This window comes from Pocillopora verrucosa, chromosome 4 (assembly GCF_036669915.1).
Source record: "Pocillopora verrucosa isolate sample1 chromosome 4, ASM3666991v2, whole genome shotgun sequence".
Taxonomy (NCBI): domain Eukaryota; kingdom Metazoa; phylum Cnidaria; class Anthozoa; order Scleractinia; family Pocilloporidae; genus Pocillopora; species Pocillopora verrucosa.
The window spans coordinates 10,533,396-10,548,810 of record NC_089315.1 but is presented as its reverse complement, the minus strand read 5'-3'; the positions used below and the strand labels follow the sequence as shown (position 1 = coordinate 10,548,810).

At 38.4% G+C, this 15,415-nt stretch overlaps 4 protein-coding genes across 5 annotated transcripts; 3 read left to right on the top strand and 1 right to left on the bottom strand.

Annotated features, from left to right (window-relative positions):
- Window positions 1-1,017: 1,017 nt before the first annotated feature.
- On the top strand, window positions 1,018-3,962 carry LOC131797157 (calcium-responsive transcription factor-like). Of its 2 annotated transcripts, XM_066166052.1 has the most exons (6): window positions 1,018-1,042; window positions 1,603-1,802; window positions 2,242-2,332; window positions 2,584-2,736; window positions 3,417-3,632; window positions 3,725-3,830. In XM_066166052.1, the coding sequence occupies exons 2-6, from the start codon at window positions 1,741-1,743 to the stop codon at window positions 3,743-3,745; spliced, it is 543 nt and encodes a 180-aa protein (XP_066022149.1). In that variant the 5' UTR covers window positions 1,018-1,042; window positions 1,603-1,740; the 3' UTR covers window positions 3,746-3,830. The 2 variants fall into 2 exon arrangements, with proteins under 2 accessions (XP_066022149.1, XP_066022148.1); XM_066166051.1 differs by having other exon boundaries at window positions 3,417-3,962.
- Window positions 3,963-4,283: 321 nt separating this feature from the next.
- LOC136280284 (uncharacterized) lies at window positions 4,284-8,014 on the top strand. The gene is made up of 3 exons (XM_066165283.1): window positions 4,284-4,580; window positions 4,891-5,066; window positions 7,253-8,014. The coding sequence occupies exons 1-3, from the start codon at window positions 4,284-4,286 to the stop codon at window positions 7,404-7,406; spliced, it is 627 nt and encodes a 208-aa protein (XP_066021380.1). The 3' UTR covers window positions 7,407-8,014.
- A 1,687-nt stretch (window positions 8,015-9,701) lies between these two features.
- On the top strand, window positions 9,702-10,596 carry LOC136280283 (uncharacterized). Its single transcript, XM_066165282.1, has 3 exons — window positions 9,702-9,821; window positions 9,966-10,135; window positions 10,322-10,596. The coding sequence occupies exons 1-3, from the start codon at window positions 9,702-9,704 to the stop codon at window positions 10,473-10,475; spliced, it is 444 nt and encodes a 147-aa protein (XP_066021379.1). The 3' UTR covers window positions 10,476-10,596.
- A 706-nt stretch (window positions 10,597-11,302) lies between these two features.
- Window positions 11,303-13,589, bottom strand: LOC131797156 (uncharacterized). The gene is made up of 2 exons (XM_059114774.2): window positions 13,460-13,589; window positions 11,303-12,749 (listed from the first exon to the last, which is right to left on the bottom strand). Exons 1-2 carry the CDS (start codon window positions 13,549-13,551, stop codon window positions 11,303-11,305), a joined length of 1,539 nt encoding a protein of 512 aa, XP_058970757.2. The 5' UTR covers window positions 13,552-13,589.
- Window positions 13,590-15,415: the final 1,826 nt, after the last annotated feature.

The window sequence follows — 15,415 nt, the reverse complement described above, 5'->3', positions numbered from 1 at the left end:
ACGACATATCAGCGGCATCTTGTATGAGTATCCGCATGTTACAAAGTGACTTCCGCTTATTCTTGTTGAAGCGTATTTACAGTGTACTCATGGAATAGGAAGTTCGCGTAGTGCGTTTGAACCAGTTTCTGGCAGATTTGAACAGAAAAGCGGGTCTTTTGATGGAATGTAATGACATTTTGATCGATGGCGCTGTTAACGAAATGTTTGGCTGGTTCGTAAGTTGTCGACCTGGTTTGGGTCGATCTGATTGATTGACAACACCTCTAGGGCAATACATATCACCATCTCAAACCAGATGAGCCCATGACACGTCAGCGGAATCGTAGCGGGAGTCTTCTATTTTTCAGCTCGTTTCCGGCGAATTAAGAGACCGTGACCTGTGTGACTGACGATAAAGCGTCGTGTTCTTCAATATTTTATTGCGAAAGTATTCTTCCCATAACTTGTACAAACTAATTTCTGTCTAGATCACATATTTAAGAAAAAATCTAGCCTGTTATAAAGGCGTTAAAAGGAGGATCGACACTTAAATATGACCGGCCTAATAGTTTCGGTCGATGTTATCCTCTGACCTCGCTATCATCGACCAAAAGCAGATTCAGGTCAAAGATCATTTGCATAACTTTGCACTGTAAAATCTTTCGATTGGAACAAACATACAGTTCTTTTCTGTTTGTTATAAATTATCTTTACGTTTTATTTGACCATGATCTCTTGGTTTTTGTTCAACATCTTATTTGCTACTAATAAATATATTTGCCAAGGGGTGGTCCAGTTAATTTTTAACAGTCATGCATTTATGTTGTGCGGCTCGTGGGTAAATATTGGCGGGAAATCTAAATGTTTGGTAGAAGAACAAACATGGCTGATAACAGTACACCTTGGGCTTCAAGATGGACCGTACAGTTTGACCCTTATTCCGGGTATGTTAACGATGAAAGCAGCGCTGACGAACTCATAAAACAGTACGAGATAGCTACGACGACACGCTTCACTGTATTTAAACAAACAGGAGGATTTTCAAATTGCAGTAGGCTGGGTAAGTAAGCTCAGATGTAAAGATTTACAAAACAAACCATACTGACAGCAAAGTAAAGTGAAGTATAATTTTATTTAGACACTATAGGTATTTAAAGCCAGGGGCGTGTGAGATCGTGTTATTAACATGAAATATAGATAAATCAAAATAAAAAAAAGGGATTTAACTTTTTTCCAATAATTATTGATATCTTAAGAATACATGTACACATCATTATTCTTCGGTTTACACTGGTCAGTTAGACTTTCAAAATTAATGTAATTAAAATTCAACTTAGTTTCAAGTGTCAATTTACTGTGAGCCTGCAGCAAGAGTTGGCAAGAAATGCTTAATTAATTAAGATTAAGCTTAAAGTGTCAAAACCCTACTCAGTGCTATTGACACACAGCTGCCAGCATCCCCATCCATTACACCAGTCCTTGGGCTACATCTGGGTGGGGCAGGCTTGATTTTCAGGCCCTCCATTTTAAGCACCCATGTGTATATATGTACGTATGTGTTTGTGTACATGTATCATATTGCTAACTTAGCTCGGTTCCTCTTCTCACATAAAAACGTAGGAGTAAAAGAAAATGCAGATAAAAATGCTAAGAACCACTGTATACAATGGGCTTACTCACAGGAGATGACAGGATGCAGACTAAGTTTTGATGGCATCCCATTCCAAATTGTGGGGGTCAAAGTTTTAGAATGCCAAAATGGGCCAGACAGAAATAAGGCACTCAAAAGGAAGGAGGCTCAAAAGAGACTATAAAAAGATGTAAGCATGCATAATAATTAACTAAATAAGAATGTAAACAAGATGATATTATTACTTAATAAGGACTCCCAAAGAGGATATCATATATAGGGCATTACATAGTTATTGATTTACCTTCACCTATTTGCTCTTAAGCTAACAAGGTGGTAAGTCCCAACTGATTTTTCTAAGCAAGTTGGTGAGCACTCACCTCTCCCTCAGGGCTAATAGCATGCAATAATGTTTTCTTTTTTACCACTTGCAAGTAAAAGGACATATCACATTTTATTTGTTAAAATAAGCAAAGTCGCGAAAAAGGACCACTGTGACTGCAGTTTACAAGGTAGGAATCAAGTACTATTTTAAAGGATACTTTTCATTACTTCTAAGTTTATTGATAACTTAACTATTCCCATATGACTGCTCTATCTAACAATCCAATAAATCTATTTGGTTTCAGAAGGAGAATGCTGATCACTGCTATAACAACACCAAACAGCACTTTAACAAAGATCCACCTAAGGAAAATAATCAAGTATCCTGAAAATAAGGTCAGTTTATTTAAATTATTGAATAAGGGTTCAGGGGGCACTACCATTAACATGAATGATCACTAGCCTAATAAAGGATGCTTAATCCCCATGGGCCTTGTGTTACATATAGGTGAAGTGGACATATGATAAGACAACCTGGACATTTCATTGTGCAGAATTGAAACAAATTTACCTGTAATGGAAACAGAGTGAATATTTTAGAAACCAATTTTTCAAATATTATTTTAATTAAAACATTGTATCATTAGATTTCAGAGAACACAAAGAGTAGAAGGGAGACAATGTCAAAATTTCTGAGAACATCCCTAGAGTCAGAAAAGAAGCAAACAATAGCTACAGAGGAGTGTATTTACATATTACTTCCTAAACCTACAGATCACCTATTTCACCCCATGGGGAGGGTAAGTACTTGGCCATCAATTAAATTTTTTTTGGAATCAGGAAACTGAAGTTTGGTGGGGGATTTAAGGTGACTTAACTTAACAAAGATCATCAGTCTACTGTAGACTGTGCTGCTTCCACTGTCATGTGGAATATATATAAAGAATGAATAAAGATTATACATCACAACAAAAGACAAATTAAATGTACTACATGTACAGCTTCTTTTAGCTACACTGGAAGTTATTCCTCAAACTCAATGTCAAGACTATAATATCACAATTTTATCGGAGAGGGATTTCCACTGGCACTGTTTTAATGGAATGCTGCCATGGACTATTTAAATGGATTTTCTTAAAAAATACAGTGTTCAGTAATCTGTAATTATAACATTCTGTAACAATTACTGAAAAACTCTAACAGAGGACTACCTATAGTAACGTTGGTATAATTTGCATTATTATTCATTCAAAATATTTCCCTGTTTCTGATAGGTTAAAACCACTCGCATATTTCATCATAACCAGCTGCTGTTGACCAAATTTAGAAAAAATTTTCTCATATTGAACCAATGACATCAAAAGCAGCTGGCTCCAGGTTATTGAACTGTTGACCAAGAAAACCTGGGGATGAGGTTGTGTAATTTTTTAAATGAATAAATAATAAAGCAATTATTCTTTCTTTCTTGTTGTGTAATCAGACTGCTGGGCTACTTCAGCCTATTGATGAGACACTGGTTAAAAAAATTCATGAGCTTGTTGGAAGTGGTGTTAATTGTGTTTCTGAAATGCAACAGAACCTGCATCACTATGTAAAGAAGGAACTTTTCACAGGCCAACAGCCTCCAGATCTAACCAACAGACGGTTCTTCCCAACAACCATGGATGTCAGGAACCACATGTATCATGCCACAGTGGTATGCAGACATTCACAAATTGATCAAGAAAACTTTGACTTAAAAATCAATAAGTGGAAAGAAGTAAGCCCAGATGATAATTTCTTTTTCAGGCCTTACTGCCTTACAAGTGATAGTGAGTCCTATCAACAACCACAGTCACTGAAGGAAGAAGACAGCACTGATGTAATTAAAATAAGTATAGGTGATCCATCCAACAACCTCCTCCTTGTTCACCAGACGAAGTGGCAAAGAGAGCTGCTTTTAAAGTATGGTGGTGAAATTTGCCTACTGGATGCAACATACAAAACTTCACGCTTATTGCCCTCCCCACATTCTTTCTGTGTGTGAAAACCAATGTAGATTACTGTGTTGTTGCTTCTTTTGTGGTTCAGCTGGAAAATGCAGATGCCATTAATGAAGTTCTACAGCTCATTAAGGACTGGAACCCAACATGGAACCCTGATTTCTTTATGGTGGACTTCAGTGAGGCAGAGATCAATGCCATTGAAAGGCTGTTTCCAAGTAAGCATGTAAACATATACTGGTAAATATCGATAATAACCATTTTATAACCATTTTCTTTATTTCTTTTTATTTCTAGGCCCCCTTCGTTGGTAGTTTAATTTTTAGCATACAATAGGCCTTGTGTTAGCTGAAGTGGTTGGCAGCATGTATTCTCTTATCAGAGAGATTTTACAACTCAGTTTTATAACTGTTCCAGGCTGTCTTGTGTATGTTTGTGATTTCCATCGAGAACATGCATGGGTACGGTGGATCAACAACTCAAAGAATGGCATTAACAAAGACAAGAAAGACAACCTCCTGAACAGTTTGCGAAACCTTGCAAGAACTTCCACAGAAGGGGACTTCAATTTAGCACTTAGAGATCTTCAAGACAGTGAACTGTGGAGGACCAATACAAGACTCCAAAAGTGGATGAACACAACATGGCTTCCCGAAAGACAGGCAAGTGTATCCCTTGCATACATTATAATAATTGTGGAATTATCCCTTATAAATTATCCAGCAACAATTCAAGATTTTTGGCTTAAAAATTACACACATTTTATTATGTTCACTTAAAATCCTTGTCGCTCTGACTTTAAACATCAAACAGGCCATCTCCTCGGATGATGTCATTTTGGGCCATTAATCATTCAGCATGAGTCTGAGATGAGTCCAAGATGCTCTTATAAGGAGATATGCAAGGTGAAAATCAGATTACATGCAGCTTATATTCATGAAGTTTACTTGGACACTTTGTTTCTATTGGCAGCACTGGGTTTGGGCATACAGCAAGGACCGCTTCAATGTGAAAGTGAACACTACCAATAGTGTGGAAAGAAAGAATAGGACATATAAGCACCAGTTTCTTGCAGAAAATAGAGACAAGACCTTAAGTGGTGTCATCACTGTTTTAGTGACACAATTTCTGCCAAATGAGTACGGAAGGTAAGGAATCAAAAGCTCATCTTGACCTTAGATCTCAGTGTGTTATATATTGATATCACACGACTATGATTTTAGGCCTAAGGTGTTTTTAGAGAATGTAGATATATAAAAGTTTTTTTTCTACAAGTGAGAAGGATGTATAAAAGTGTCATGCTTACTCTGGGATGAAAATTGCCTGTAAGAATTTCATGCATGATACTTATAGACCCACATTTAATCCATAGGTTATATTCTAAAAGTTCAAATTGAAATACTTAACATTTAGGAGGAAGCTCAAGCTGAATATTCGAATGTTGACCGTCGGTGTACTGTCATCACACAATCATCTTAAAAATTGTGAAATATGTACATCAATTTACTTAATACAAGTTTGAAGGCTTATCATATGATAAACTTCTGATTAAGTACCTCTTCAGAAATTTCTATACATATAAGTTTAACCCAAATGCAATTAAAATTAATACTTGTCTTCCTCGAGTATTCTGATGTCATTGTTCTTCTGTTCACTTGGCAGCTATGAGGTTTAGGTGGATGGTGTGTAGGATTTCAGAGGTGTTGCCAATCAATCAGTCAGAATGTGACTGATTGTGTTGTTGAAGATGGAGCATGTATTGAAGTGGATTGTGGTGGTACACTTAAGTTAGAAAATTGTTGTTGAGATACTGATGGTGTTCGTGTAGTGAGATCGTCCGGGTGAGTGTAGTTCTGAAAAGAACTGTTGTTGGTGCCTGACTTTTCGACTATCTGTGCGATAGTCATCTTCAGAGTCAAGTGAGGAGTAGTTGTCAGTCGATGATGTTATAAAGTCTGGTCTGTTGAACGTGATTGGTCTGTTTAGCCGTGATGTGATTGGCTGGAAGACTCATGTAGAGTTTGTTAACAGTCGTTGGTCGGTTTCGATCCGTCTGTTGTTTGGCGGTCTGTTTGTCGGTTTGTTCACGTCGTTAATGAGTCGTTTGTAAGGTGCTGGTAATTGTTGACATCTGTTGAGAGGCGTTTGTTCTAAGTTAGTGAACCAGCTTTCCAGAGTCAGTCGTTGAAAATAGTTTGTACTGTAGGTTAAGCATTTAGCAGAGTCCCAGTCGATTCTGTGATTAGTTTGTCGGTGATGTTCAGAAATGTGATTGTTTACATCGCCATTTCTAGTTGATCGTTTGTGTTCAGTTAGTCGCGTGTTAAGGTTTCTACCAGTCTCACCAATGTAGGAGGCCTGGCAGTCGGAGCATTCGATCTTATAAATCGCTCCCTGTCTGTTGTTGGGTTCGTCTTTGTCTTTAACGTTGGTCAGCAAATGTCGTAAAGTAGTAATAGGCCTGTGAGCTACGCGAATGTTGTAAGGTTGTAGGATCCGCGCGATAGCCTCAGAAGTGCCTTTGATGTAGGGTATAGTAGCTGTAGTCGTGATAGATGTGGAGTCCCTGTTAGTTTCTGTAGTGTCGGTCACCCTGTGAGTGTTTCGTCTAATGAAGTCAGTGTTGTAGTTGTTTTTGTCAAAAACACGGTCAAGGTACTTGTTTTCGTCAGATAAACTGTCCGGTGTGTTGCAAACAAGTTGCGCTCGTCTTGTCAATGTGATGATTGTGTGATTGTAAAAGGTAAGGGCAGGTGAGGTGAGGTGAGAACCTCAAGATCTTTGGTGGCAAGGTTACCCACAGTTGAAAAGTAGTTTTGGTGTGAATTTGCAACTGAAGCAGGCCTTTTTGTGCTATGTCCTCTTTCTTGAGTTGTCCTGTGTGGAACACTTGGTTGTGGTATAATTAGCTGTTCCATACTTCTAGTTATCATATTTCTCCTGTCATGGGACTTGTAAAAGTCTGAATACCTAGAGGCATGTGTTGCTAGCTGGCTTTTGGGCTGTTCATGACTATTGTGGCTGTCTGCAATGTTGCTACTTGTATTATGCTCTATAATACCTTTATTGAAGGAATCACCTACCTCATTTACTCTTGTTAGAAAAGGATCATTGCTCCATCAACTGGATGGGCAACTGCTATGGCTGGGAGACTTGATGCCATATGAATTGCCACATTAGCTTTATCAGTTGGTTTAGTAGGCATATTCATAACATGAAAATCATCAATAAAATGGATAACAAGTTTTTTGGTCTTATTTCATTGATTGCTTATGTTTTTACAAAAGTTTTTATGTTTATTTTTCATTCTAATTTGTTTTCCTTTATCCTGCAGGCTGTCAGCACAGTTTTTTCCACAACTTCCTCATGGTTGTTTTGCCTGCTGCTGTTTAAACATGTCATTCATACATATTCCACTGCTAAGGCCCAAGACTCTCCCTGCAGTCTGTGCAGACCTGGTTAACCATGAATATCAAGGAACATTTTAGCTTATTTCTGGAGCTGTGATGTTTTCAGGGATCTAAGGGAAATTGCATATTATCCTGTTATCATACTCAAGAACAAAGGTTGTTTTTTTACCAGTGACTGCTGACACTGTCAGAATAAAGCTGACATGGAAATTTTGTAAATTATATAAAATGTAATAATTTTTTATTCTTCTAATGGCAAAACGTTAGGCAGGTAGGCTACTTGTGAAGTAGTGCAACTATTCTTTGCTGCTGTGAATGTGAGTGCCTCTCACTGGTGGCATGTCTATCTGCACCCACTATTGTACTGATGAGGATGTAAAAGAGATGTGGTGCACAAGTCTCACAAAGTGCCTGCATATCATCAGATCTGTATAGAGATTGACCCACACTCTCATAGTGCCTGTGCAATGCAGACTGAAATTTTTCTACCAGCTCTGCAAGATTATGTAGAAAATGCAATAATAATGTATTTGACCGCTCTGTGAGTTATATAGAAATATTTTCAACAATGAACATGTAACCGAAGAAGTTACAACTGTAACTTCTTCGGTTACATTAATTAAATCTGCAAACCAGAGTAGCATCAAACCATGTCTGATTCTCCGCCTGGTTGCCGTGTGAACTTTCATGAACATGCGTTTACTTGTAAAATGTGAGCTCAGTGCAGAACCTTTATCAGTGTTATATTATTACCTGATCGATGTTATCATGGAGATGTTTAACCCTGCAGGTGCTATCATAGCATAACTATGATTATTAGCAATATGGTGGATTGGTTACCTTTCCTAGATTATGTCCAGGCATAAGTAAGGTACTTACTGTGATTAATGTTGAGAAATTGGATTTACCAGCCTGTGCACCAATTTCCTGACTCTCTTTGTGGAGCTATTGAATTTTGGTAGAGCAGTTAGTTTTGCAGCATACATTTAACTGTCATAGCTTGTTAATCACATTGGCCATCTGTCGAATCTGCTTGGCACTCCTGCTGAATTTTGCATGGCACCCATCTCCATTTTGCATGAATGTTTTTTTGTTTAAGTTATTGATCTTCTCATGGAAACAAGGTGATCATTTGCTTTATTGTTTATTATGTAAATGGGTGAAGTATGTAAACCCAGGTTATCCAGCAGGAAATGAAAGCCTTTGAATATAACTACCTAAAGTAAAATGGTCCTTGAGGCACATGTTTTGTCAGCATTGCTCCAACAACTTGTTCACCACAGTGTCCCTGGTTGTTAACAAGCCTCACTTTTTCCAGCATTGTCAAATAGTTTGTACTGTCTCATGGGAATAGGTGTATCACTCAGAGGGGAAGAATGTGAAAGTAGTGGGCACGATCAGGTGTTGCTCCTTTTTCGAATTTCTGATAGTGACATTCAGACAACATTTCCTGGTTTCACCTCCGTCACGAGTTATTTCAGTGTTAAAGGCAATTATGCTTCCTCTACAAGAAGAGCTCTGGCGTGTTTTTTCTCCCAAACAACAAACCTTTTGGCCGGGCAGTTTGCCATACTGGGGAGACGATGAAAACAAGTGCTATAACAATACAGAGGGCTACGAAGTTCATTGCCATGTCACGACCGCTCCACTTCAATACTAAAATTCATACCTGTGCCCTGAATATTTTTTTGTTGGGAAAGATATGTTGCAGAGCAGGTTCGAAAGAAACTTTCTTGAAAGTGGGAACGTTATCTGTCAAGGCTAGGGCTTATCCTCGCCAAATAAAAACAAACAAGATGAATTTTAAAAATGCCGCCATATCGTCGCTATAGTGTTACCATGGAAATATTGTCATTCCCATTCCTTTTCGCGCGTAAATTTTCAAGCATGCGCACTCATTTAGCTGCTGTGTCAGTTTCTTAACCCTGGAAATGGCAATTGGTTTCCTGTCTACAGCAGGTGGAGATCCAGAGAGAAAAATCTTTGATTATCTCAAGAACGTTCTTCGTCTCAGTGATGGAAAGTCGAACTTAAAGAGTAAAAAGATATGTAATATTGCTTCATTCTATTGAACAAAGGAAAATTTTGCCTTCTTGACAAATACTTCCCGGTCTCGAAGCAATGAAAGACAGCCTCTTATGGTCAAACTCCGGTCTCGCTTAAACTTGAGTTCATCAATCTTTTGCTTGGAATGCAAATTGAACATCCTGCTCAACTTCATATTACGTTCATTGAATTTAGTTCATATCTACTTACTGCTTCTTTGTGCCTTTAAATGGATGGCCGGGGAACAAATCCCCTCTTCTGCGAATCTTGACAGAATACCGCTAGAGACTTTTGATTTGTCAAGGGCTTAACATACTCCACGGATGTATGGAGTTTCTTTGCAGGACTATATACATTATTGTTATCTTTCTTTGTGTGGGTCACATTTTGGATCTGTGGTCCACACTGGCCGTGGCGCGAGCAAAATTCTTGTTTAAGAATGAACAGGTACCTTTTTGTAGAAAAATGTAATCAAATTTGATGAATGTAATCCCTTTCTCACCCAATATTTTCAATATTTTTAGTAGGTTCGACCGTGATTTTATTTGTATGTTCAAATTAAACCGATTTTATATTTTTCAATTTCTTTAGGATCCATTTGAGAAGATACCAGAAATTTATAAACAAGAGTTACCGCGACTTGCAGTCACACGCTTCAGTGTAACATTGAAAAAAATGAATGTTGATTTGTTTTTGAGTAGAGTTGTCGAGGTCATCACTTTAGTGCTGGCTCATGAAGAAGACACAAGAAGTAAATTGAGGTAATTCCTGCGTAAAGCATTGATGAATCTACAGAGCAAAAGTTCTTTCAAACAAAAGTATATGACCTTGTAATGAAGTATAAGCAGTGTTTTTACTACCATAACTAACGGCAACCTTTTTTTTCCTATAGCCTGTTTACTCAATATTGTTCTCAGGGAATACTTAACTACTTCCTTCGTTTTCAGCCTCAGTGAGTACTTATCAATGGTTTTTGACGATGGCTCCGACCTGGAAGAGGTTCCCAATGAAGTATGTGTAATGCACGTGGTTCATGCGTTCAAGCTCGCGGTAGAATTGCGTGAGAAAGATCAAGGAAGCAGAAGGTCCATGTTGTCCTAGGACGTTAATTATATAATATGGGGAGTTCGAGAACCTTTCAAACTGTCGTTCATTGGCCAGCTGAACTTCCAGAAATTACGTTTCCATGCCTTATTATACTTTCAAGTACTTTCCAAACTATTTCCCATGATTTACCGGTATATTCTTTTCAAATATTTTTCATTTGACATTCTGCATGAGCTCAAATATACTACTGAGATGAGACCCTTTCCAGATTAGAATATAAGAAAAATCAATTTACATATTACCAGAAAAATTATGAGCATGAAAGGGTAACATGACGTTATAAAATAAGGTCGTACACTAAAGGCAGCTCATAAATAAAACTTTTAGCCATTTTAAATAGCACGTTATACAAGAGCACACCAATGCACACGAATTAACCAAAACTTTTGGCTAGTAATAGTTAGCGATGACTTCTGCCTCATAGACATCAACGATGCCTCAAGGTGACGTTAGATGATTACATGATTATACGGACAGTGCAACCCAAGAAATATCCAAGAATAGTACCTTTACAAATAAATTTTAAGGGTTTAAACGTTCATAAAGTTATTTTCTATAAAGCCTTCGTCTCCTGACGTTTTTTTTTACTGAGTCATATCGCAATAGCCACTGACTCTAAAACGTCTGTCTCTATCTGTGAAAGGTAGAAAAAAATTGAAAACAGCAGGTATGGAAAGGAATTTTTACTAAAATCAGAGAAAAAGGTGGAATGATTGAACATTCACACCGGTATCTTAACCAACTATTTCAAAGGAGAATAGACTACATAGTTGTCTTTTTATTTTTTCCCTCATTTCAAAATATCGACTCCATATTCTGGATTATAATTTAAACTTTTTGTAGTCCTCGAGACTCCAAACTTTTTCTAAAGTTCCTGTAGGTTTATATCCTTTAAATCCTTTAACCCCTGCAGGGCCCAACACGATGCCGTTTATTAAAAGAGAAATAGCTTTGTTACCTTGAGACTCCAAGCTAATGGTATGACGGCCCTGAGGCACGTCTGAAGCCACGAAGTAAACACGAGTTTGATAATGAACGTTACCGAAAGCTTTCCCAATTATGGCTACCGCGTTCTTTTTGTCTTTGTCGAGCCACATCACTACACGACCCGAATTTTGCCTCATTCTTCGCAAAATGATACCTACAGACCATTTCTTGGGTGGAACTTGTAAGGAGAACTCTATAAAGCTGCCTTGTCGAAGAGACACCCAGCCACCGAACGCATCAGTTCGACGGTCTGATGGAAAGCCCATCTTTGCTTTGATGCTTTCTAATGGAAGCTCGCTGAAGCGCCGTTTTTTGTTGACCTTTACATCAAGAGACTGGTGCACAGTGGATTTTCCCCATCTTGGGTTTGTAGATGCCCAACAATGAGGGTTTGTAACCAGTATCGAGCTGCTGGTAAATAAAGGGTCCTTCATTGGAGATTTCTCACAGAACAGCTGCTGGCTCGTTCGTTGAAGAATCTTCTGAAAGTAACGGATTTGCATGAGAGCCACTTGAGCGTGTCCTTTAATATCAATATGCAGATGATCATCATTAACCATTCCCGGCCGTATGATGGCTTTTCGGATGCCATTAGCTGAATTCACTGGACAAAGTATGTCACGCCAGCTTAGCAAGGTAATTCCGTAATGAGTTGCGAGCTCGTGTTGTCCCAAATCTTCCAAATTATGACATCTTGGGTTCTTAGCAGTGCTAAGAGAAGCACCCTTCTTGACCAAATCAACCAAGCTTACGTACAGAACTAATGGAAATGACTTCAAGGATAATACTCGTCGCGTGAGGAGTTCCATGGGCCGCGCTGTTGCACCGTGTATGCATCCATAATCGTTTACTGATAACTCGATAAACACTACATCTGGTTCATCATCTGTTTTTATGAAATTTTGCAGGCAAAATGTAAAGAAATCGCTTCCTGTCCCTCCAAGTGACAAATTTTCTACCGTCAACTTGGAGCCAGTCGTTGTTGAAATCACTTTGTCCCACCACTGAGAGAACAGTTGGTGATATAAACGCCTGTGATTTTTTATTCCACCCCCGGCTGAATTTGATCCACCAATCACAATCATTTTGACAGGCTCACCCCGGAATATTTTGTTCGTCAGTGTCGTCACACGGCAAGGATCAGTACTGTCATTTATGTGGATTGCCTTGTTAATGTCGTCTTCTGTGACACTGAGATCATTGATGCTTTTATACAAATCTTTATCCTGCCAGAAGGCAAATGGCTCATGAGTTACCCAAACGAACGAGGGGTTGTGTCCTCTATAAGAAATATTAAATGCGATACACACTGAGTAAGCACTAAACCAAAATGTGCAATCCTGTATGACGCTATTAAGTGGCAGACAAAAATTATGATAAACGGTAGTGTGAATATGTCCAGTAAAGAGGGGATTTAAACTTAGTACAGAATTTCAAATATATGACACACTCGGCTCAGAATTTCAGGCGCTCACGATTCTACCTGTATTACCAAACGTTGCCAAATACAGATAATTTTCGTTTCTGAGCATCTCTATTCGACGATAGCATTTGCATGCACAGTTATCAGAGGAAACCTATGTGTCGATCGTTTATCAATGGTCTATCACAGATATAACTACCAACTTAGTGAAATCTGCGTCGAAGACAGTTTTTCATGTGTGTATTAGTCTTGAAAGCAACAGCTGTTATTCAGTCCAAACTCTGCATTCAAAAATTTGCCCTAATGTTTGAAATCTGCCATCACTCTACTGAAGCAAATTTCATTTCCGCGGATTTTTCAATTATAAAAAATAAATGCACCAACTTGTACCATACAAAGATGGCGCTTCATTGTAATAGACAACTAATGCCACACTAGTTAACCACAATAATCCTGTACATGGTTAAAGAGAAAATGTATACAAGGTGCCGAGAGAATTTATTAGAGAGGGACTTAATGGAGTTTCTCAAGTGGTACGCAAAGCTGACAAAAGGAAGAAACGACCTACCCAGTTGAGCGGGCACCAATTGACGAGTTCTTCCGTGAGTCGGCAAAATAGGGATAAAAAGTTACCAAAGCGAGAGTCAAAATCTGCCACATTTTCAACCGTTGGGTGATTGATCATCTAAGCTTAATACTGTTTAAAATATTAGTTCTAAGGTCAATCCATTTTTACGGAAAATGTCGAATTCCGATTCAGAACGTAAACAAACTTTAAATGTGTTTTCTCAAATTACAATTTGAGATAATCCTTCCCTAAAATATTAACGACTTACGATGTTCAGGTAAATTTTTCCACACTGGAGAGTTTAACGCTATCATACAATGGACGCAAACAGGTATCTTCGCCGCATGTTGGATGACACTCCAGCACCGGCCGCGGTCTGGCCGTCAAGGTAACTCGTAACAACACAAATGAAATAAGAATAAAATTAACGCTGGTTATAGATCGTATATGGGGGAAATCAAGAAAACTGATTTGCTATTGTCAGAGGTCAGAGTAACTTGAACATACCACAAAGAGTTTAACGTCGGCGAAATCCCAAAATTTGTTTGTCTCGCGACCGAGCGGTTCATTTAAAAATTTACTTTCCCTCTACCAGATAGTTATCGTTCTCTAAATTCGGTTGTTATTATGGGGTACAACTTTAATCAACTGGCGGAAAATTATAGGACGATTAATGGTCTTACAGCGCGCCTATATTGTTTGTGACGAATTTAAGAAATTGTTAAGGAGAAAATCAATGGTTAGCTTGTATTTGATTGATTTACGCATTTCATTGTGGGCCGATATATCATTAAGGCCTGTAATAAGATAGTGTATCAACCATTTACATCAGTTGGAAATTGGTAGAATCAAGTTTACTTAGTTACAAGGCTTGAATACCGAGAGCCGCAATGACGTTTGACATTGGGATATTATCCGCGTTATCATAGGAGCGATAAATTCAAATCACCTTCAAGCGTTGCGCGCTGTTTAAAATAGCACTTAAAAAGGTCGCTCTGTTCGGTTTTACAGACGGATCGAAACTAACCAAACACGACCGACTTACGCCATTAGAGTCTTGAAGCCGATAACATTACGGCTAAACTGACCAATCAGTTTACACGAACCGGACTTAGTATATTCCGACTGACTACAACAATTCGCTTGACTCTGATGATGACTTCTGCCCAGGTTGTTAAAACGTCAGTCCACCAACGACAACACTCCTTCTCAGGAATACACTCAGCCGGACGATGAGACTACAGTTAATAAGAAATAACAGCTCAATCAAAATGTGACCAACAGGCTTTAAACTGTCAATGCCATGCACATGCTTCACTTTGTAAGTTCCGATTGCTTTGTCGTCATACTCCTTAGCTTCTTTCTTGTAATTTTTTCGGCAAATAATGGTGTCGCCCTCTGTTAATTTTAGAGTTAATTTTGACTTAACGTGTACCTGTATAATGTCATGGTTTTTATTGTTCTATTTAAGAGTTAGCCAAAACTAAGTTACACTTCGTTGAAAGGAAAACTTCATAATCGCCCCCTTCGGTGTAAAGCCCTCCTTCAAATCAGCGCCCCCTCCCTCGCCCCTCGGCCACCGCCTCTTTCTCGGTCAAAATCTTAAGTAAGAGCCTGGGCGCTTATTCGAGGAAATGATAGTTCTGATCTATTATGAAGTAGAACAAAGGAGCACAAAACCGATGAACTGTATTCTGATGCTCTTTTTACTAAATTGGCAGATGGAAAAGCGGATAATAGAATCAATTACAATCACAACAGGAAGTGTTGCGACAAAGGCTCTTTCCATCAGGGCCATTCGCGTGCGTATAAAAATTTTTCCCAAGCATAACTTTGGGTTGGTTGCTTATTACATCACATTTGAAGACACCAACAGCAGCATAGAAAGAATTTACGCAAAAGTTAAATGGAATATATACTTTTCTATACTAACTAAACATCAATTCAAAGTGCGGT